This window comes from Mercenaria mercenaria, chromosome 15 (genome assembly GCF_021730395.1).
Source record: "Mercenaria mercenaria strain notata chromosome 15, MADL_Memer_1, whole genome shotgun sequence".
Taxonomy (NCBI): Eukaryota; Metazoa; Mollusca; class Bivalvia; order Venerida; family Veneridae; genus Mercenaria; species Mercenaria mercenaria.
The window spans coordinates 53,505,158-53,529,692 of NC_069375.1; the positions used below are offsets into that span (position 1 = coordinate 53,505,158).

General features: G+C 35.6%; 1 protein-coding gene across 3 annotated transcripts in view; it reads left to right on the plus strand.

Annotated features, from left to right (window-relative positions):
• LOC123564528 (hemicentin-1-like) overlaps positions 1-24,535 on the plus strand; it is a 116,034-nt gene that overhangs the window by 12,960 nt on the left and 78,539 nt on the right. For all 3 annotated transcript variants that reach the window (XM_053525281.1, XM_053525283.1, XM_053525282.1), the window contains exons 4-5: positions 906-1,095; positions 10,001-10,125. In XM_053525281.1, the coding sequence (XP_053381256.1) occupies positions 906-1,095; positions 10,001-10,125 (315 nt within the window). The remainder of the gene's footprint in view (positions 1-905; positions 1,096-10,000; positions 10,126-24,535) is intronic.

Here is a 24,535-nt window from a genome sequence, read left to right on the forward strand (position 1 = left end):
ATCAACAGAAAGCATAACACAAATGACGTTATCATCATTATGGTCCCCGGTATTCATAACGCTCGGTATACAATTTGACTTCAGTCGCGACGGAGGACTGGAACTAGTTCGGCAAAAACAGTGAAAAATATGTATAGGTTAATAAATGGGAGAGCGGTGCCTTTGAGTGATAATGGCCCTGGCAAGGTGATAATAGCCCGAGGGCTTTAGCCCGAGGGCTATTATCTTCTTCCAGGGCCATTATCACTCAAAGGCACCGCTCTCCCATGTATTTACCTGTTTATTACATGTTTACCTATAATATAGTAAGAAATGTTTTTTTTTGTGTCATTTTTATGGGTACTTGCATCTTCTGGCACAATAAATTTCAGCTTTTCAGTTTCTATATTATTTGTATAAGAGTCTATTTACTGTATAAAATCAAATACCTGGAAGGTTGTACTTTCTTGCTTATTGCATAATTTAGGGATAAAATACGATATTTCACGAAGAATACACGATGTTACGCTCAAGATGATAAAATAAAACGGAAATATTCGCTGTTTTACCTCCACGAAACGCCATGACGTCATTTCTGTTTACAGACGTTAATTTCCCGCGCTAACGCCAGGGCCATTATCGATAATGGCCCCGGGGCTTATTATGATAATGTGATAATGCATGACGCAATGCGATAATGGGAGAATTTTCAACACAAATTTGTTACTATTTATAGGTACTCATGTAATAAAAAAAGATAATCTACTGTTTCAAAACTGTGGATTATCACTTTTATTTCACTGAGAAAACTCTATAATTCACTGGAAAACATAAAATAAACAGTTTTAAGAGTTTGCATTTTAATCATGTCATGCCAAAACCTGTATGAAATATGTCACATCGGTTTTGTTTTGATTTTGTTACAGACATAAAGATGTTTGAAGTTAGTCCAACACCGGTGAATGTGCTTGAAGATGAAGTGGTATCATTTGACTGTATCACTGGACAAAGTGCACCTGCACCGGAGATATACTGGGAGAGAGATGGAGAGGTGTTCACTGGGGGTGAACAATACAGTGCTACATATGGGGGATACAGTAAACAGTCTCTTATCATGTAAGTCTTACTTTAAATATTGTTCAATATTGTACTCCATGCAGTCCAATTGTGCCTAAAATATTTAAATAAACCTGGATGAATATTGCATTTAATAACTAACACCTGATCAATAAAAGAAAATTGTACTTTGAGGTAGTTATGATGTTTTATTCACCAGAAGTGAGGGTGTAACGGCATTTATCTTATAAACATGGAACAATGCCTGGTAGCCATTATACATGCAGCATAAGTTTTGATGTTAAATAATTTTTAAAAAAAGCAGCAATCTAATGGTTACAAAAAATAAAAATATAATGGTTTCCTCAGTGTAACTTTATTTAGAAATGAGATAATATTACATTGTTGAAACTTGGTGTATGTAGCTTAGGTAGAGATGTCAGGATTGCATTTTGGACCACTAGTATACTGAATAAGGTCACAGTTACTGATATAGATATCTTTCACACGATATCTTTATTTAGGGTACACCTAATGTCACCAAACCTGTTGTGTAGAGAGCTTTTATCGAGACAACGAGAGTCATTCAGTTCAAGATCAAGGTCATTGTCACTGGAAAAAGTAAGACTGTTTCCACTTAGTGACTTAAGTTAAGCATAAGATATAGTTGTGAAATTTGGTTTTATAGGTAGCTTCGATGCAGATGAGATTTAGGGATCAATGACACTGTTACTACAGATAGAAAAATGGTTTCTGCACAATATTTTTACTTTGTGTGCAATTGCTGTCACCAAACTTGATATGTAGATAGCTTTCATGGAGTCTAAGGTTGATTTATATTTATGGTCACTTGAATGAATGTCAAGGTCATTGTTTTTATAAAACAAAAAAATGGTTTCCTGTCCATATCTTTAGTAAGCAATGAGGTATAGTGGTGAACATGCTTTTTTGGTAGTTAAGTTTGAGATGACAGTTGGGGTTGCATTTTTTACAATAGTTTGAGATGACAGTTGGGGTTGCATTTTTAGCTCACCTGAGTAATATGAGTTTTTCTGATCGCTCAATGTCCGGCGTCCGTCGTCCGTCGTCTGTCGTCTGTCGTCTGTCGTCTGTCAACATTTAGCTTGTGTATGCGATAGAGGCTGTATTTTTCAATTAATCTTCATGAATATTGGTCAGAATGATAACCTTGATGAAATCTAGGCCGAGTTCGAAAATGGGTCATCTCGGGTCAAAAACTAGGTCACTAGGTCAAATCAAAGAAAAACCTTGTGTATGCGATAGAGGCTGTATTTTTCATTTAATCTTCATGAATATTGGTCAGAATGATAACTTTGATGAAATCTAGGCCAAGTTCGAAAATGGGTCATCTCGGGTCAAAAACTAGGTCACTAGGTCAAATCAAAGAAAAACCTTGTGTATGCGATAGAGGCTGTATTTTTCAATTCTTCTTCATGAATATTGGTCAGAATGATAACCTTGATGAAATCTAGGCCGAGTTCGAAAATGGGTCATCTGGGGTCAAAAACTAGGTCACTAGGTCAAATCAAAGAAAAACCTTGTGTATGCGATAGAGGCGGTATTTTTCAATTGATCTTCATGAATTTTGGTCAGAATGATTACCTTGATGAAATCTAGGCCGAGTTCGAAAATGGGTCATCTCGGGTCAAAAACTAGGTCACTAGGTCATATCACGTAAAAACCTTGTGTATGCGATAGAGGCTGTATTTTTCAATTGATCTTCATGAATTTTGGTCAGAATGATTACCTTGATGAAATTTAGACCAAGTTCGAAAATAGGTCATCTGGGGTCAAAAACTAGGTCACTAGGTCAAATCAAAGAAAAACCTTGTGTATGCAGTAGAGGCTGTATTTTTCAACTGATCTTCATGAAATTTAGCCGGAATGATTACCTTGATAAAATCTAGGCCGTGTTCGAAAATGGGTCATCTCGGGTCAAAAACTAGGTCACTAGGTCAAATCGAAGAAAAACATTGTGTATGCAATAGAGGATGTATTTTTCAATTGATCTGTATGAAATTTGGTCAGAATGATTGTCTTGATGAAATCTAGGTCGATTTTGAATATGGGTTATCTGAGGTCAAAAACTAGGTCACTAGGTCAAATTAAAGAAAAATCTTGTGTATGCGATAGAGACTGTTTTTTTCAATTGATTTTTATGAAATTTGGTCAGGTTGATTGCCTTAATGAAATCTAGGTCGAATTTGAATATGGGTCATCTGAGGTCAAAAACTAGGTCACTTGGTCAAATCAAAGAAAAAACTTCTGTATGTGATAGAGGCTGTATTTTTCAGTTGATCTTCATGAATTTTGGTCAGAATGATTGCCTTGATAAAATCTAGGTCGAGTTTGAACATGGGTGATCTAGGGTCAAAAACTAAGTCATATCTAAGAAAATGCTTGTTTTATCGCAAGAGACCAATTTTTTGGTCCAATTTTAATGAAAATTGGTCAGAATATTTGTTTCCTTGAAATCACTAGGTCAAACATGTTTTACACTGTTATGGAGTGTTTCTTAGGTGAGCGACCTAGGGCCATCTTGGCCCTCTTGTTTACAATAGTTTGAGATGACAGTTGGGGTTGCATTTTTTACAATAGTTTGAGATGACAGTTGGGGTTGCATTTTTTACAATAGTTTGAGATGACAGTTGGGGTTGCATTTGTGGCAATAGTTTGAGATGTCAGTTGGGGTTGCATTTTTTACAATAGTTTGAGATGACAGTTGGGGTTGCATTTTTTACAATAGTTTGAGATGACAGTTGGGGTTGCATTTTTTACAATAGTTTGAGATGACAGTTGGGGTTGCATTTTTTACAATAGTTTGAGATGACAGTTGGGGTTGCATTTTTTACAATAGTTTGAGATGTCAGTTGGGGTTGCATTTTTAGCTCACCTGAGCAATGCTCAGGTGAGTTTTTCTGATCGCTCGATGTCCGGCGTCCGTCGTCCGTCGTCTGTCGTCTGTCAACATTTAGCTTGTGTATGCGATAGAGGCTGTATTTTTCAATTAATCTTCATGAATATTGGTCAGAATGATAACCTTGATGAAATCTAGCCCGAGTTCGAAAATGGGTCATCTCGGGTCAAAAACTAGGTCACTAGGTCAAATCAAAGAAAAACCTTGTGTGTGCGATAGAGGCTGTATTTTTCAATTAATCTTCATGAATATTGGTCAGAATGATAACCTTGATGAAATCTAGGCCGAGTTCGAAAATGGGTCATCTCGGGTCAAAAACTAGGTCACCAGGTCAAATCAAAGAAAAACCTTGTGTATGCTATAGAGGCTGTATTTTTCAATTGATCTTCATGAATATTGGTCTGAATGATTGCCTTGATGAAATCTAGGCCGAGTTCGAAAATGGGTCATCTCGGGTCAAAAACTAGGTCACCAGGTAAAATCAAAGAAAAACCTTGTGTATGCGATAGAGGCTGTATTTTTCAATTAATCTTCATGAATATTGGTCAGAATGATTGCCTTGATCAAATCTAGGCCGAGTTCGAAAATGGGTCATCTCGGGTCAAAAACTAGGTCACTAGGTCAAATCAAAGAAAAACCTTGTGTATGCGATAGAGGCTGTACTTTTCAATTGATCTTCATTATTATTGGTCAGAATGATTGCCTTGATGAAATCTAGGCCGAGTTCGAAAATGGGTCATCTCGGGTCAAAAACTAGGTCACTAGTTCAAATCAAAGAAAAACCTTGTGTGTGCGATAGAGGCTGTATTTTTCAATTGATCTTCATGAATATTGGTCAGAATGATAACCTTGATGAAATCTAGGCAGAGTTCGAAAATGGGTCATCTTGGGTTAAAAACTAGGTCACTAGGTCAAATCAAAGAAAAACCTTGTGTATGCGATAGAGGCTGTATTTTTCAATTGATCTTCATGAATATTGGTCTGAATGATTGTCTTGATGAAATCTAGGCCGAGTTCGAAAATGGGTCATCTCGGGTCAAAAACTAGGTCACCAGGTCAAATCAAAGAAAAACCTTGTGTATGCTATAGAGGCTGTATTTTCAAATTGATCTTCATGAATTTGGTCAGAATGATTGCCTTGATGAAATCTAGGCCGAGTTCGAAAAATGGGTCATCTGGGGTCAAAAACTAGGTCACTAGGTCAAATAAAGGAAAAACCTTGTGTATGCGATAGAGGCTGTATTTTTCAATTGATCTTCATGAATATTGGTCAGAATGATTGCCTTGATGAAAATCTAGGCCGAGTTCGAAAATGGGTCATCTCGGGTCAAAACTAGGTCACTAGGTCAAATCAAAGAAAAACCTTGTGTATGCGATAGAGGCTGTATTTTCAATTGATCTTCATGAATATTGGTCAGAATGATTGCCTTGATGAAATCTTGGCCGAGTTCGAAAATGGGTCATCTCGGGTCAAAAACTAGGTCACTAGGTCAAATCAAAGAAAAACCTTGTGTATGCGATAGAGGCTGTACTTTTCAATTGATCTTCATGAATATTGGTCAGAATGATTGCCTTGATGAAATCTAGGCCGAGTTCGAAAATGGGTCATCTCGGGTCAAAAACTAGGTCACTAGTTCAAATCAAAGAAAAACCTTGTGTATGCGATAGAGGCTGTATTTTTCAATTATTCTTCATGAATATTGGTCAGAATGATAACCTTGATGAAATCTAGGCAGAGTTCGAAAATGGGTCATCTTGGGTTAAAAACTAGGTCACTAGGTCAAATCAAAGAAAAACCTTGTGTATGCGATAGAGGCTGTATTTTTCAATTGATCTTCATGAATTTTGGTCAGAATGATTGCCTTGATAAAATCTAGGCCGAGTTCGAAAATGGGTCATCTCGGGTCAAAAACTAGGTCACTAGGTCAAATCAAAGAAAAACCTTGTGTATGCAATAGAGGCTGTATTTTTCAAATGATCTTCATGAATTTTGGTCAGAATGATTACCTTGATGAAATCTAGGCCGAGTTCAAAAATGGGTCATCTGGGGTCAAAAACTAGGTCACTAGGTCAAATTAAGGAAAAACCTTGTGTATGCGATAGAGGCTGTATTTTTCAACTGATCTTCATGAAATTTAGCCAGAATGATTACCTTGATAAAATCTAGGCCAAGTTCGAAAATGGGTCATCTGGGGTCAAAAGCTAGGTCACTAGGTCAAATCGAAGAAAAACATTGTGTATGCAATAGAGGATGTAGTTTTCAATTGATCTTCATGAAAATTGGTCAGAGTGATTGCCTTGATGAAATCTAGGTCGATTTTTAATATGGGTTATCTGAGGTCAAAAACTAGGTCACTAGGTCAAATTAAAGAAAAATCTTGTGTATGCGATAGAGACTGTTTTTTTTCAATTGATTTTTATGAAATTTGGTCAGGATGATTGCCTTAATGAAATCTAGGTCGAATTTGAATATGGGTCATCTGAGGTCAAAAACTAGGTCACTTGGTCAAATCAAAGAAAAAAGCTTGTGTATGTGATAGAGGCTGTATTTTTTAATTGATCTTCATGAATTTTGGTCAGAATGATTGCCTTGATAAAATCTAGGTCGAGTTTGAACATGGGTCATCTAGGGTCAAAAACTAGGTCATATCTAAAAAAATGCTTGTTTTATCGCAAGAGACCAATTTTTTGGTCCAATCTTAATGAAAATTGGTCAGAATAGTTGTTTCCATGAAATCACTAGGTCAAACATGTTTTACACTGTTATGGAGTGTTTCTTAGGTGAGCGACCTAGGGCCATCTTGGCCCTCTTGTTTACAATAGTTTGAGATGACAGTTGTGGTTGCATTTTTTACAATAGTTTGAGATGACAGTTGGGGTTGCATTTTTTACAATAGTTTGAGATGACAGTTGGGGTTGCATTTTTTACAATAGTTTGAGATGACAGTTGGGGTTGCATTTGTGGCAATAGTTTGAGATGTCAGTTTGGGTTGCATTTGTGGCAATAGTTTGAGATGTCAGTTGGGGTTGCATTTTTTACAATAGTTTGAGATGACAGTTGGGGTTGCATTTTTTACAATAGTTTGAGATGACAGTTGGGGTTGCATTTTTTACAATAGTTTGAGATGACAGTTGGGGTTGCATTTGTGGCAATAGTTTGAGATGTCAGTTTGGGTTGCATTTGTGGCAATAGTTTGAGATGTCAGTTTGGGTTGCATTTTTTACAATAGTTTGAGATGACAGTTGGAGTTGCATTTGTGGCAATAGTTTGAGATGACAGTTGGGGTTGCATTTTTTACAATAGTTTGAGATGACAGTTGGGGTTGCATTTTTTACAATAGTTTGAGATGACAGTTGGGGTTGCATTTTTTACAATAGTTTGAGATTACAGTTGGGGTTGCATTTTTTACAATAGTTTGAGATGACAGTTGGGGTTGCATTTTTTACAATAGTTTGAGATGACAGTTGGGGTTGCATTTTTTACAATAGTTTGAGATGACAGTTGGGGTTGCATTTTTTACAATAGTTTGAGATGACAGTTGGGGTTGCATTTGTGGCTGTAGTTGGAGATGACAGTTGGGGTTGCATTTTTTACAATAGTTTGAGATTACAGTTGGGGTTGCATTTGTGGCACTAGTTTGAGATGACAGTTGTGGTTGCATTTTTTACAATAGTTTGAGATGACAGTTTGGGTTGCATTTTTTACAGTAGTTTGAGATTACAGTTGTGGTTGCATTTTTTACAATAGTTTGAGATTACAGTTTGGGTTGCATTTTTTACAATAGTTTGAGATACAGTTGTGGTTGCATTTTTACAATAGTTTGAGATTACAGTTTGGGTTGCATTTTTTTACAATAGTTTGAGATTACAGTTGTGGTTGCATTTTTTTACAATAGTTTGAGATTACAGTTTGGGTTGCATTTTTTACAATAGTTTGAGATTACAGTTGTGGTTGCATTTTTTACAATAGTTTGAGATTACAGTTTGGGTTGCATTTTTTACAATAGTTTGAGATTACAGTTGTGGTTGCATTTTTTACAATAGTTTGAGATTACAGTTGTGGTTGCATTTTTTACAATAGATTGAGATTACAGTTGGGGTTGCATTTGTGGCACTAGTTTGAGATGACAGTTGTGGTTGCATTTTTTACAATAGTTTGAGATGACAGTTGGGGTTGCATTTTTTACAATAGTTTGAGATTACAGTTGTGGTTGCATTTTTTACAATAGTTTGAGATTACAGTTTGGGTTGCATTTTTTACAATAGTTTGAGATTACAGTTGTGGTTGCATTTTTTACAATAGTTTGAGATTACAGTTTGGGTTGCATTTTTACAATAGTTTGAGATTACAGTTGTGGTTGCATTTTTTACAATAGTTTGAGATTACAGTTGGGGTTGCATTTTTTACAATAGTTTGAGATTACAGTTGGGGTTGCATTTGTGGCACAGGAGTCAGAGTTAAGGTGGCTGTTATTAAAAAATGGAAAAATGAAGTCTGTTGGATTACTTTAGTTAGGAATAAGATTTATAGGTAGCTTATATGGAGATACCAAATGGAGTTGCATTTGAAGCTTTTGGTCAAGGTCCATGTCACTGTTACTTAAAATAGAATAGGAGGTTGCCACAAAGCTTGGTGAGTATATGGTTGTTATAGAGACAAAGTTGGAATTTTATTTAGATTCACTCGTATAAAGGTCACTGCTACTAAAAATAGAAAAAAAGGTTTCTGTTCAGTCAGTTTAGTTAGGAATAAGACATTAATATGGTGAAAACTTATTTTGTAGGTAGCTTAGGTGGAGATGACAGCTTGGATTGCATTTTGGGCCTCTGGGGTTGAAAATGGAAAAATGGTTTTTGCTCAGTATCGTTAGTATGGGTGTAAGATTGTCACCAAACTTGGTGTGTGAATAGCAGTTTTCAGGAGAAAGGTTAGATTGTATTGGAGTTACCCATGTCTAGTTCAAGATCATTTTCACTGAAAAGAGAGAATGGTTTCCATCATTATAAGTGTTATATTTATTACAACTGTCAGTTGCTAGCATTACATACATTTATGTATTCATATCAAAGTTTTACATGTCAAATGTTGAAGGCCCAATTTTGAAAAATTTTACACAAAATTTATGTTCCTTTGGTGACCCTTTATGAAGACTTTTTCAAATTTTTCTGATTCAACAATGAACATGGTTGCCAGTGGGCATGGTCACTTTTCGCTATATGTATATGGCAGAAACTTTAAAAATCTCCTTGTCAATTTGTTTGTTTGTATATAAGTTTATTTATAGTCGCCACCGGTAACCTATATGAGCGACTCCTCCAGAAGACTGTTAGTAATCATAGTGGGAGGATAGTGCAAGATACAGGAGACGCTCCAGTTCGCTCTAACTCCTGGTCAGAAACCACTGGCCTAATTTTAAAGTAATTTCACACGAATGGTCCTTGTGTGATCCTCTGACAAGATTGTTCAAATTATTTTGATTTATCATAAAACATAGCAGCTACAAGGTGTGGTCACTTTTCCCTATAGGCAATTAGTGAAATTCATTTTAAACATGTTTTTGCATGAAACTGCTGGCCTAATTATAAAATAATTTCACGTAAATGGTCCTTGTGTGATCCTTTTCCAAGATTGTTCAAATTATTTTGATAAAAAAAACCATGGCCGCCAGGGGAGCATGGTCATTTTTCCCTGTATGTATATATTGGAAACAGTTTTCAAATAGTTTTCCACAATTGTTTCTTTGGTGACTTTACGAAAATTTTACAAATTATTCTGCTTTATCAAAAAAAATGGCTGCCAGAGGATGTGGTTACTTTTCCCTATATTTATGTAGTAGAAACTGTTTGATATTGTCTCTTAGTATCCTATGAGGTCAGTCCCCAACGTCTTTTCCCACCTCTCCCCCCACCTTAACCAGAGTAGTTAGCCTTTTTGGGTAGAGAGAATTATGGGATTTAGTTAGTCTTTTTTGACAGAAATTGTAAATATAGTGTCAGCAGTTAAACTGAATTACTGTATTTTCACAGCCAGTATTCTATGAAGCTGATTCTGAGAGCAAAGCCACATCTTGATGGTGCATACAATTGTGTGGCCAGGAATCCAGTACTGAAAATAGACGTAAGGAGTCGACGTGTTCTCATGCAAACTGCAGGTAAACCATTGTTAAGGCTAAACTGTTTGGAAAGATAATTATGGCATTGAAATTGAAAGAAGTTTAAGCATCAATTTTTAAGCTTTCAGAATTTATATTTTCTATGACTCTCACACAATTACATTATCTTGTATTAAACTGTGTTATGCGTAATAAATATGAACAACAACCTAGGTTATGATATGGTGTTTATTATGTTAAGATATAGCATAAAACTTAAATAAAGTAAAACCTTTCTGATACTGCACAAAATGTTTTAGACCTGTACCTTTTCAGAAACTGCATTGAAAGGGCCTAAACATAATTTATGTAACCCTGTTTACTGATCCAAAAATGTCATTTTTTTTTTAAATATAAATATAACTTTGAATCTGTTACTTGTGACCCATTTTTATATGCCTGTCTCTGAAAGAGTTGGGCATATTATGTGAACACATGTCATGGCGGGCGGTTGGTGTCCAAAGCATGTCCGCTCTCTTATACCTCGGCCAAGTTCGATAACCAGCCAAATTGCCCCAGGCACTCTTGGATTATGGCCCTTGAATTACTCAAAAAACTGCAAGTTTAGCAAGTCGAACAGTTTTCATCCGATCTTCACCAAACTTGCTGATAATGTTTGTGGGCATAATATCTCAGCCTAGATCAATTACCATCCAGATCGCCCCTGGCACTCTTGGATTATGGCCCTTGAATTACTCGAAAAACTACAAATTTAGCCTTGTCCGCTGTCCAAGTTGAACAGTTTTCATCTGATCTTCACCAAACTTGCTGACAATGTTTGTGGGCATAAAATGTCTTGGGCCGAGTTTGATAACCACACAAAATCGTCCCAGGCACTCTTGGATTATGGCCCTTGAATTAGACCAAGTTCAATGACGGACATATTTTGTGACAGTCTGACACTCTTGTTGACCCTTTGTACTGGTATATATATAGTCCAAATTCAAGGTCAGACTTTGAGGTCAAAATTCAAATAGCTGAATTCCATGTCCACAACATAAATTCTAAAACACTGGGAAGCTTTTCAGAAAACTAGTATCAGTTGTTTACCTTATTAAGAAAATGTGTAGAGCACACAACCAAAGTCACTATGTCCAAGGTCAAGGTCACACTTGAAGGTCTAGGTAAACTAGCTTTACTTTGTGTCTGCATATCGTCTAAGAAAGATTTTAATGAAACTAACATCAAGTTTTACCTCAACAAGTTAATGAGCAGAGCACATGACCCTGGTTACTAAGGTCAAGGTTACATATAACAGTCAAAGATCAAATAAATAAATAAATAAGGTTAAATTTGTGTGGCTCCATAGCTTCTATTAAAAGGGCATATAACTTCAGTAGCTCACACAACAGTTATCCTTCCTTAGTCCATCTGTCATCCAGAATTTCTTTAAAAGAATACTTCCTCCTTAATCACTAAGCTAGTTTCAACCAGACTTCACAGAGATGTTTCTTGGGTAGTCCCATTTCAGATTCCTTTGAATATAGGTTATCCATGCAGAATTCCAGTTGCCATGGGAACCAAAAGGAATAAACTTTAGGAGTTTTCTCAGAAACCACTGGCTCTATTTCAAAATAACTTTACAGGAGTATTTCTTAGGTGACCAGTCTACCAAATTGTTTAAAATAATTCTGTTTGTTAAAAAAGATGGCCACTAGCGGGCTAGGCTAGTTTTCTGTGTAAGGTTTTATGGAAAACTTTGAAAATCTTCTCCATAAAAACTGTTATCCTACTTTCAGATTCTTTCAGGTTATTCTGATTTGTCTGAAAACATGGTGGCCAGGAGCTGGGCTAGTCTGCACTGTACAGCTATTTGGAATACCTTGAAAATCTTTTCAAAAACTGCTTGTCAGATTTCAAAAAAGGGTGACCCCCTCCAGGACTAGTTCAATCCAGCTGTGAATTTCAGGTGGGCTTTCCAGGACCATCATGGCCCTCCTGTTAAGCCTCAAGTTATACAGTTGAATCTGATTTAGTGGTCATCTGTATTATGCAGCCAGTCAGCTAAGTTCCCAAGCTGATATCTTAAGCAGCCACCTGCCTGTAGCAACCAGAGAGTTTCACTATCTTATATACTCGCTTCTTAATACAGGTTTCACTGTATGCATTATTTCACGTGCAGGATTAGTGCCTGCCACCTCAAATTTTAGTAAAGGCTTAGAATTAGAATAGAGTAAATGTAACACACAGGTTATCTATACTAAATGATTAATATTATTCAGTTAAACTGAAATATAGCAAACATTGTTATAAGGAATCCATGGAAAAAAAACAAACAAAAAAATACCCTCAGTTTTCATCCTTCTGTGTTTCACATAAAAATGACACATATAGCGAACTTGGTTTTAGCAAAACCTTGGTTATACAGAACCCTTTTTCAGGTCCAAAAATAAAAAATAATTGTAAAGTGATTGGATGTAGCAAACACTATTTTCCACAAAGTCCATTTTTTTGTGTCTGCTGATTAAAATGATTTTATGTTAATCTGTCATAGAAAAATATATCAGTCGTACGTGTTTTCAGTATGTTTTATAAACTGCAGTATACATATGTCAGGTCAGTAATACACAACAACAGTTATTCACTTAAGATGAAGCAAATTGACAACTATGCAACATTAAATAAAAAAAAAGACCACACAAAAACATTTAGGGCAAACAACTTTTCTACTTCATGTCTGATTGCTGTTGATGTAAGGAGTGGATGGTTGACAACGTTTTCTATACTGTTGTTATTTGCAACTCAGGATGGTGACACTGCGAAAAAAGAGTTAATATACGGGAGTGTACGGGATCCCGTATATTACCCGTATACGGGAAGAAATACAGGAAAACTAAAATACGGGCGTGTACGGGGCTTGTATATTTAAAAGTCCGTATACTAATAAAATACGGATTTCCGTTTACTATGAAATACGGAATTCTTAGTATACGATACCCCGTATATTATTGAAATACGGGAAATTCTAAAAAGGGTTATTCTGATCGTATACAACACCGTATATTCCCGTATATGTCTGGTGTACGGGAATATATAAATCCGTATATTACGAAAATACGGGACGTATATTTCCCGTATATGTTTCATATACAACCCCGTATATTTCCCGTATATTCTGGATATACGGGATATGTATAGTTTGTATATTTCGAAAATACAGGGATTAAATTTCCCGTATATTCTTCGTATACAACTCCGTATATTTCCCGTATATGCCGGAAATACAGTATTTAAATAATTTGTATATTTCGAAAATACGGCACGTATATGTCCCGTATATGCTTGGTATACAACTCCGTATTATTCCCGTATATTCCAGAAATACGGGATTTAAATAATTTGTATATTTTGAAAATACGGGACTTATATTTCCCGTATATTCTTTGTATACAACTCCGTATATTTCCCGTATATTCTGGATATACGGGATATGTATAGTTTGTATATTTCGAAAATACAGGGATTAAATTTCCCGTATATTCTTCGTATACAATTTCGTATATTTTCTGTATATGCCGGGAATACGGGATTTAAATAATTTGTATATTTCGAAAATACGGGACGTATATGTCCCGTATATGCTTGGTATACAACTCCATATATGTCCCGTATATGCCGGAAATACGGGATTTAAATAATTTGTATATTTACAAAATACGGGATGCAATCAATATGTGTAGTGAAAATTATATTCTCCGGCCATTTCAAAGGTCAAACGTTTTGCATGTTTTCAAACTTGTACTTTGCCGTATGAAAATCAACGACATTGATTAATTCATCCTTCCTTCCATGTTTCAAACTTTCTACAATGTACAATATATATTCCTTCGTGTTTTCATAATTTCTACATTCAGTGTATACAGACAAAGAATCCAGTCCCGATATTCACTAAATTTTTCATTCATAATCTTTATTAGACTGAAAACGTTTGTCACGGGGTACCGAAGGTAAACTGCGTTAATTATAAAGCTTTATTTAAACGGGTCGTACAAATTCCTCCGTGGTGTGCTGGTGAAGATGTTTAGGGGCTTTATATTGCCTAGGCAATCCGGGTTCGATTCCCAACTCATAAATATCTTTTGCTTTGTTTAACATTCTTTTAATAAAAAAGTGTGCAAAGAATAGCTTGTTCTAATGTTCATAATATGACCAATTTTCATTTTTAAAGAAAGATCATATTAGCTAAAATCTGGCGTCAAGGCCCTTTAATATTGATAGAAGAAGATGGATTTCTTGTAGTAAACTCGTTCAAATGGAAAATCAAGGCATGGAATAATTCATTTTTGTTCTTGTGCGTCCAAAATTGAAAAATAAACATTCGCTGACCATCGCAAATATAAAATCAAAGACCGCAAATAATTCATCCTTTCTTCTTGTATCTTGCATGTATTTCTTCTTCGTCTTTTTCAATACAAGCAATTAGGATTGATTAAGCTATCAATTTCTTTCCTTGTCGATACTAATGAAAAATCATTATGAATGATAAGCAATGCAATCAATATATGTAGTGATTATATTATCCGACAATTTCAAAGGCCAAACGTTTTGCATGTTTTTGAATGAATGAATGAATAGATGTATAGCACTAATATCTCACGAACTGATAAAAACATTCGCGGGCTAAAAACAGGTATAAAATCTAAGACATGAATAAATCCATCATTTCTTCTTGCGCGTTTCCGAATTACATTCATTCTAAATATCCGATTGAGAAAAAAATTCATTCATCCTGATTTATCTTAGTGATAAACACATTCGTGTATCATCGCCGTTGTAAAAATTAAATGCATGCATCAATTACTCTTTCTGCTGCACATTTCCAACGCTCATGTATACAATGCAAATAATTACTAGTATAGAAAAAAATAATCAACTAATCCATCCCTGTTTTATTCAGAAATAATATAAGACCTTACGTAGAATATAACACCAAAGACGTGTGTTGATACTTTACTTATGAAATTGATTCCTCTGTGCAATATTTTATCACGAGCTGGCACCTGGGTAGCCCCACCGACCTTCCGTAAGCCAGCTTGATGGCTTCCTCACATGGAGAATTCAACACCCCGAATGAGGCTCAGACCCATATTGGTGAGGGGCAAGTTGTTTGAAGTCAGCGATCTAAACCACTCGGCCACTGAGGCCCCATTCAGCTAGGTCGGACCCTTAAACCAACGTGTAGATAACATGGCATTTTGATTATTAAGAAAGCACATAATTAACCGTAGTCAGTCAGTTTAGTTCAATTCAGAGAGCTATAAAATGTATTTTATACTTCTTTGTATAATTTTAGCTGTTACTTATGAACTACTAAGTGAAATATGTGTTCGTATTTTAAAAATAATTCCGCGGATGCTTCTATGTATACTACGGTTGCATAGCGGGGACATAGGAAACATTTTATTTATCACGTGCGCACGTGTTTGCTACCACGTACGAACGTGTTGGCTAACACAAGCGAACGTGATAGCTAACAAGTGCGAACATGTCCCCTCTATGCTACCGTAGTATACACTGTTCCAAGTTATTTCTCGTGGTTGTAGTTTCCGTTGGTAGTGACTTGGCACTCATGAATATTTCGTATATTTCCGTAAATTGATTTTCAGTGTTCAATCACAAATAGCAATATAAATATTACATTATATAACTCTTAATTGATATACTGTTGCACGTGCAGGTAACTGAGTGGACAAGCGGTGTTGCTGCCAATATCAGGGCCGTGGGTTCGAATCCTACCTCTGACCATACCTTTTCCCCCAAATTTTATACGCGAACTTACCAATACCACTTAATTGATCAAACGTATCGTGATATTTATGGTCTATTTACTAAAAGTTATCATATTTACTCGTTGTAACAAAGTAGAATAATTTGTTTAAAGTATTTTAGATAAAAAGGCATGTTATCCGTCATACGCGTACTAGAATATAAATACTACAAGAGAAAACACTATTTTTTTAAAAAAAAAACATGATACATAAATTTATGTAAAAATAAAACAGGTATCGTTAACATTATATTATATTTTTAAAAAATGATACCCGTGGTAACGTGCCTGGAAATCAAACCCACCGTGACATTGGTTAGCTGTAAAATATGGTTATTTTCAGGATACAAATATTAGGTAAATTAACGAAAACGCCCGAAAATATTTGCAAAGATTAATGAGTGCCAGGTCAATACTTACGGACATATTAAGAAAATAAATACAATCGTCTAACATAGACTTCATCAAAATGCTATATAAGTTTGCACTCATTCATCGATCTTTTCGTAAATAAATTGTACATGTAGGTTCTGCGGCACAGTTTTACTGCAACATTAATTGATACTAATTGTATGCATATTAATTAATTTTATGAGATAATGGGCATGGCCTAATTTAACCCTCTGCCGTTTAATGGAATCGGCCAATCAGCGCGCATTCATCTAGCCCGAGGTGATAACATCTGGTTGAAGTGACCGCACGCACTAATCTGTATATTGCAAAAATGTCTTGTCATTAGCGTTATTCTGCAGAGGAAGACGAAGGCTCGGGTAAGTATTTATTTGATTGAATTTTTGATTAACTGAATTAGACAGGTTTTTTTTCTCAATATGAATTCTTTTTGTAACAGGCAGATCATGAAATACTTAAATTCATGGCGTTGTTTATTTCATAATCATATTTGTTGACTTCCTGATGAAGACTTAATAAATAGTCGAAAGGTTGTATGAAAATAGAGTTAGCCTTGTAATTCTCCTGTTCTCTGTTTTTTTTTTTTAATCAATCGGGAATACGAGTTGCTGCGATTTAAAGATAAATATTTAATGTAAATTATGTAGATGAAATAATACACTTCAAACGAAATACTCTTTTAATTGCTAGCGTCAGTAAAAATTGTCTATTTACTAAATTATTAAATTATATAATTATAATATGAAAAAGGAAATTCAGAATAGCCGTTAAGTAGTTTCATTCATTCGTGAAATCTTTCATTCATTCAGTCATTCAAGCACAATTAATTCAACAATTATTTCATTCATTCTTTCATTCATTAGTAGACAAAAATTTCAGTCACCAAAAGCTAATGTTGCAAGTGTTTGAATTAAAAGAAAATATCGTGCAAAAATATTTCATGAATACCATTGTGGTTAAACGAGAAAAAAAGTTGTAAAGAAAAAAATATATTTCGCAGAAGCAAAGTAGCCGCGGCTAACTTCTTTACGAATTAGGCGGCACGTACATTCATTCATTCGATCAAAACTGGAATCTCATGAAAGCATTCATGAAGTTAGTATTAACGATCTTTTATCTTTAGAAAATGGGTAATCTAACTGACAAAATAATGCTTTTCTAGACTAAAATGTAAGCGGTTGTGATGCGTATTATTGTTTCGTAGTATCATATCAAAAAAGGTTGGTTATAATAAAATTTCAGAATTTTTGAAAGTTTTATTATCTTTCAATATGGAAAAAATACACACCTACTCTAGATCTTTTGTTTGCCTAGGGTTTATATATTTTGAAACAACTGTAAGAACATTAAAAATCTCGCCGGAAGGTCGATTTGTGCATGTAAATGTGTTTTTACTCTAACCAGACCTGTTCACGTGCACAGATAGACCTGCGCGCGTGCATATTCAATCATTCTGAGAACAAAAAAGTCATTTGTTAGAAAAAAATCGAGTATGTCTGTAATTTCGATCTTAAAACATATCATGAAATATTTAGAAATCGTTAGATATTATACATCTAACACTTAAGTTTACTTTCATGTAAATATATGAAACATGATATTAAACATATGAGCCGCGCCATGAGAAAACCAACATAGCGGCTTTGAGACCTGCATGGATCCAAATGCGCAGGCTGGTCAGGATCCATGTTGTTCGCTAACAGTTTCTCTAATTGCAATAAGGTTTGAAGGCGAACAACAAAGATCCTGGATGCGCGGGCTGGTCTGGATCCAGGCTGGCCGCAAACGCACTATGTTGGTTTTCCCATGGCCCCGCTCATATTATTATATATATGTACACAATATAAGTAATTGCGTAGCTAAGTCTTTTATTTCAAATGTACACCACCTACCGATTTTCAACGGACTATTACGAAATTTTCATAATTTACATATGTATTTCCGAAAGATTGGTATATCTTCAGTTTTCTGTTACTACCTATTTTGCAGCCATGACCACAAACGTCTTTTTTTTTAGCGGAGCGCAAAATGACGTACTTAAAATTTAGTTTTCTAAGCAGTGTTTTTATATACAACAAAAATACAGCAAAAAATCTTTTTCTAGCTTGTGTTAAAATTTTCTCTCCAATGATATCAAATTTGTCAAGTGAAATAACTGTAAAAATCATATAACTAAATTCCCGAGAAAAAAGACGATACAAAGACAGAATAAGATGATGCATAAATACAATGTAAAAACCATAAAAATACCTATAAGTGTATTAACATATTTTATGACCCACCCTGAAACAACACTAATCGGGTAATGCTTATCCCTAGGCAATGTTGTAATACACAATGAAATTTAAAGTGTGATAAAATAGTTGGCACAGTTAGATTATTTTATGTTAATTCTAACTGTGTGCAATCTTGGAGGGAAAAAAAGATAACGCAATTTTCAAACTAAAAATTAAAAGAATACCAAATACAGGCATTAAAGGCAAAGTTCGACATTTTTTTAAATCTCTGGAAATTAATGCTATATTTCTTAATTTCTGACAGACTATATGTTACAGAAAATGAGAATTAATTGTTTGAACTACTTTTTATGATGAAAATTGAAAAGCGTTTGTAAATTTAATGCACATTGAACATCAAACCCTCCTCAGCGTTAATGGTAACGACAGCGGAAAACTTCTTTATTGCCGCGGCAGTCCGTGTTCGATGCCTGACGCTGTCATCTTTTATTTTCTCTTGATATGGTATTTTTAAATAGTTGAGAAACAAAAATTCCTATTCTGTTGTTCGTAATATGACCAAACTTCAATTTGAAAGATAGCCTTTATGATCTGATAGTATCGAATACTAGTATTCGGTAACACTTATACGAAATAATGTAAATTATATTGATTGATATCTTTTAATATTTCATTTAGGTTAATCTATAAGATTGGATACATGTGTCTAACAATTATACTTGTTTTCTATTTCATACTTGAATACAGGACTGCTGAATAAAAGCATTTTAACATGAAGAGATAAGACGTTTTTGGTGAATCATTTTACTTGTCTAAAATAAATCTTAGTGAGAATATTACACTGAGCGCAAGACTGGAAATTCTTGAAAACTCTCCAGATCATTTAATAAAAAAAAAAAAAAATAGTGGCAAATATATCGTACAGAATTTGCTAATTTACCACGTTTTTAAGAAATGTTTGAAATAAAATGAATCGCGTAATGGCGGACAGGTTATAGAACACTAATATAGCATAATAACGACGAACATGTTATGTGACTCTATTTTTTGCTACAAAAAATGGCTACGAATGTTTGTGTTTAAGCTAGCTTTCGTTTAAATAGTGGATGTATTTTTTTACATTTTAGTAGAAATAGAATGGGAAAGTGTTATTTAGATCACATCGCTGCACTTAATATGCTTTTGTAGAATCTCTCTTGAAAATATCTTCTCTACTTTTGTCGTGACTTTGTCAGTTTGAAGACAATTCTTCAAAATGTTGTGGCTGCGTGTGTCGGCACTATGAACACCATGCATTATATATAAAATATAATGTTGGGGATAGATTTTAACGTAATATAACTATTAAACGCAAATGAAACACTTTAAATAAGATGACTGTTTATCTAGTTTCTTTTGCGCGAAATGAGCACTTAAATGATGTCATCCCTGCCCACACGTCATTTCATTTTTCATATTTTTCACATCATTTATAACGTTAAAATATACCATTCTCTATATCTGTTAACTACAAGAGTCCATTTATATAACCTTTAATGCGTGCAAATTCTATTTCAGGTTGACACAAGAGATTTTTCAATTAACTCCAACTGGACGACGATTTGTTTTCAAGATAGAGAATACGCTTATGTGAGAAGTTTGGTCAGTAGATGCTGACAGACAGCCCAGATGAGCCATCGTACTCAGTGACATTCGTACCTCAGCAGACAAAAGCTTACATTTATTGAGATCATGAAACTGAAGATTTCCATGGGGTGCATCATTTGTAACCTGCTTACATATTGAATGCCAACACAGAATGCATCATGCATCTTTTCAAAGCGCTAAATTTGAATACATCTTCAGACATTAGAAAGGATGTACTGCTCTTTTAGCAGACGGCAAATCGAAAAGCCTATAGTGGGAATCAACATTCACTGGAATAACGAAACAATTATAAACAGTAATAAAGAAGTGTTACTTTACTGATTTGTTGCGTTAACGGTGTTTTTTTTTCAATTAGAAACGAACATCTAAAAATGCATAATGTTATTGATTGCTATAAGATTCTTTCACTGGTTGTAAGTGCAGATGGGATGTTCCGGCTTCGAGGGTAACTATTTAGCCGAGAGCCGGATATTCACATCTGCACCTATAACCAGTGACAGAATATTTTTCTTGCATACCGACATGAAGAAATAATAATAATAATAATAATAAAATCAAGCGAATGGCTTCTTTATAGAATTATTTCTTATAGCAGCGTAATTAAACAAAGCGCGGGAAAGCAACGTCCGTAAACAGGAAAAATGTCATGACGTTTCATAGACAAATAACAATGTTTAGTTCCGATTTTGTTTTATCAGTTGCAGCGTAACGTTATGAATTTTTGATAAAATAACGTCCTTTGAATCGAGAAATATATTATCAGGAACCAAGAGGAACTGTCAAGGTATTGGATTTTTATTTCGTTTTTGAAAGAAAATATAACTACATGAATCATCTCCATATATGTAGTTCGTAATACGTCATTTAAAGCACGAGAGTCATCTTACACCCGGATGGATTTTTCCAGCACCGGTAAAAATACCGGAAATCCCCGTCTGGTATGCAACAATTACATTTTCTGCTTATTTCATTTGGACAAAAAATAAAAATAACGCATAATCGTACGAGAAAAAAAACAACTGTTTTTTTTTTTTTTTTTTTTTTTTTTTTTTAAGTATTTATGTTTTATGTAATGTTAATTTAATCTGACTTGTCTCCATTGATGATAATGTTTTTCTCATACCCTGTCTTTGTCTTGATTTTTCCTAACATACCGTATTCTGCTAAAGGTTTGTTTAACCTTCATTCTATGTCATCTTTCAGTGTGTGCCCCATATACCAGATTAGTTCTAATAAAAAAAAAGTACGGGACAGTGCATATACGGGAAAAATCTGGTCAACGTATATTTCAACAATACTGTTCGTGTATTTCCCGTATACGAAAAAACAAATTCAGTCTGTATGTGACACAAATACGGGATCTGTATCCTACGTATATCTTGCATATACGGGAAAAACCCCGGCCCGTATATCAACAAAACACAGTTCCGTATATCCCCTTATATCAGATGCAAATAAATTCCGTGTATGTCACATGTACGGGATCCGTATATTACGTATACCTTGCATATACGGGACAAGTCCGTAGCCCGTATATCAAAAAATACAGTTCCGTATATGCCCCGTATATGTCAAAAGTACGGGATCCGTATACTTAGTATATCATGCGTATACGGAAAAAATCCGATGCCCGTATATTAGAAAATACAGGTCCGTATATGTCCCGTATATTAGATGCAGTTGCAGTCCGTATATGTCAAAAATACGGGCTCCGTATACTACGTATATCCGGAATATACAGGCTCGTATACATGTTCCGTATATTCTAAAATACGACAAGTATACCGGATAAATTTCAAAGACCCTTCGAATACATGGAAATAAAATCTATGTTAAAGCAGAACACTAATAAACACCATTTCTTATTGATTTTTTTGAAAACTCGTATATTTAATATATACGGGAAATATACATGTATGTATATTCGGCGTATACGGGATCCCGTATATGCATGACAAATATACGGACTTCCCGTATACTAGATGTTCCGAATACAGGATTGTATACTAGGTCCGTATATTTATAATATACACCCCGTATACTCCCGTATTTTCGAAATATACGGGACCGTACACTCCCGTATATTGACCCTTTTTTCGCAGTGTGAGTAAGTTATGAAACAGTCTTCAGCAGAGTAAATATATGAATCATGTTGTTAGACTTGTAAACAATTGTCTTTTAATTAGCAAGTTGATGATGTAATGTTTTGAAACAGTTATAACCCAGGAGACAGGGTTGTGTCCAGGAGATAGGGTTGTGTCCAAGAGATAGGGTTGTGTCCAGGAGATAGGCATGTATTCAGGAGACAGGGTTGTGTCCAGGAGATAGGCATGTATTCAGGAGACAGGATTGTGTCCAGGAGATAGGCATGTATTCAGGAGATAGGGTTTTGTCCAGGAGATAGGCATGTATTCAGGAGACAGGGTTGTGTCCAGGAGATAGGGTTGTGTCCAGGAGACAGGGTTGTGACCAGGAGAAAGGCATGTATCCAGGAGACAGGGTTTTGTCCAGGAGTCAGGGTTGTGTCCAGGAGATAGGCATGTATTCAGGAGACAGGGTTGTGTCCAGGAGATAGGCATGTATTCAGGAGATAGGGTTGTGTCCAGGAGATAGGCATGTATTCAGGAGACAGGGTTGTGTTCAGGAGACAGGGTTGTGACCAGGAGATAGGCATGTATTCAGGAGACAGGGTTGTGTCCAGGAGATAGGCATGTATTCAGGAGACAGGGTTGTGTTCAGGAGACAGGGTTGTGACCAGGAGATAGGCATGTATTCAGGAGACAGGGTTGTGTCCAGGAGATAGGCATGTATTCAGGAGACAGGGTTGTGTTCAGGAGACAGGGTTGTGACCAGGAAATAGGCATGTATTCAGGAGACAGGGTTGTGTCCAGGAGATAGGCATGTATTCAGGAGACAGGGTTGTGTTCAGGAGACAGGGTTGTGACAAGGAGATAGACATGCATTCAGGAGACAGGGTTGTGTCCAGGAGATAGGCATGTATTCAGGAGACAGGGTTGTGTTCAGGAGACAGGGTTGTGACCAGGAGATAGACATGTATTCAGGAGACAGGGTTGTGTCCAGGAGATAGGCATGTATTCAGGAGACAGGGTTGTGACCAGGAGATAGGCATGTATTCAGGAGACAGGGTTGTGTCCAGGAGATAGGCATGTATTCAGGAGACAAGGTTGTGTCCAGGAGATAGGGTTGTGTCCAAGAGATAGGGTTGTGTCCAGGAGATAGGCATGTATTCAGGAGACAGGGTTGTGTATAGGAGATAGGCATGTATTCAGGAGACAGGGTTGTGTCCAGGAGATAGGCATGTATTCAGGAGATAGGGTTGTGTCCAGGAGATAGGCATGTATTCAGGAGACAGGGTTGTGTTCAGGAGATAGGGTTGTGACCAGGAGATAGGCATGTATTCAGGAGACAGGGTTGTGTCCAGGAGATAGGCATGTATTCAGGAGAAAGGGTTGTGTCCAGGAGATAGGCATGTATTCAGGAGATAGGGTTGTGTCCAGGAGACAGGGTTGTGACCAGGAGAAAGGCATGTATCCAGGAGACAGGGTTTTGTCCAGGAGTCAGGGTTGTGTCCAGGAGATAGGCATGTATTCAGGAGACAGGGTTGTGTCCAGGAGATAGGCATGTATTCAGGAGACAGGGTTGTGTCCAGGAGATAGGCATGTATTCAGGAGACAGGCTGTATAATAAATGAAGAATATGATTCTGTACTGAGAATGAGATTGCATGGTATCTATATACAGTAATAACCTTTTATAAAACAAACACAAAAAAATTCCCATAGTTTTCATCCTTCTATGTTCCATATAAAAATGACACATATAGCGAACTTGGTTTTAGCAAAACCTTGGTTATACAGAACCCTTTTTACGTCCAAAAATAACAAAAAATAAATGTAATATGATTGGATGTAGTGAACTCTATTTTCCACAGTCAATTTTTTTTATGTCAGATCAATTATACACAATTACACTTATTTTACTGAACCCTTTACCACACCTATGCGTATATTCCTGTGTCTATCGATAACTAAACAGATCTGTATTTACCCGTGTTTATCAATTGCCGGATAGATACGTATATTCCTGTGTCTTCTGATAACTAAACAGATTGGTATTTTCCTGTGTTTATCGATTGCCAGATAGATACGTATATTCCTATGTCTATCGATAACTAAACAGATTGGTATTTACCCATGTTTATCAATTGCCGGATAGATATGTATATTCCTATGTCTATCGATAACTAAACAGATTGGTATTTACCCATGTTTATGGATTGTGGGATAGATATGTATATTCCCATGTCTATCGATAACTAAACAGATTGG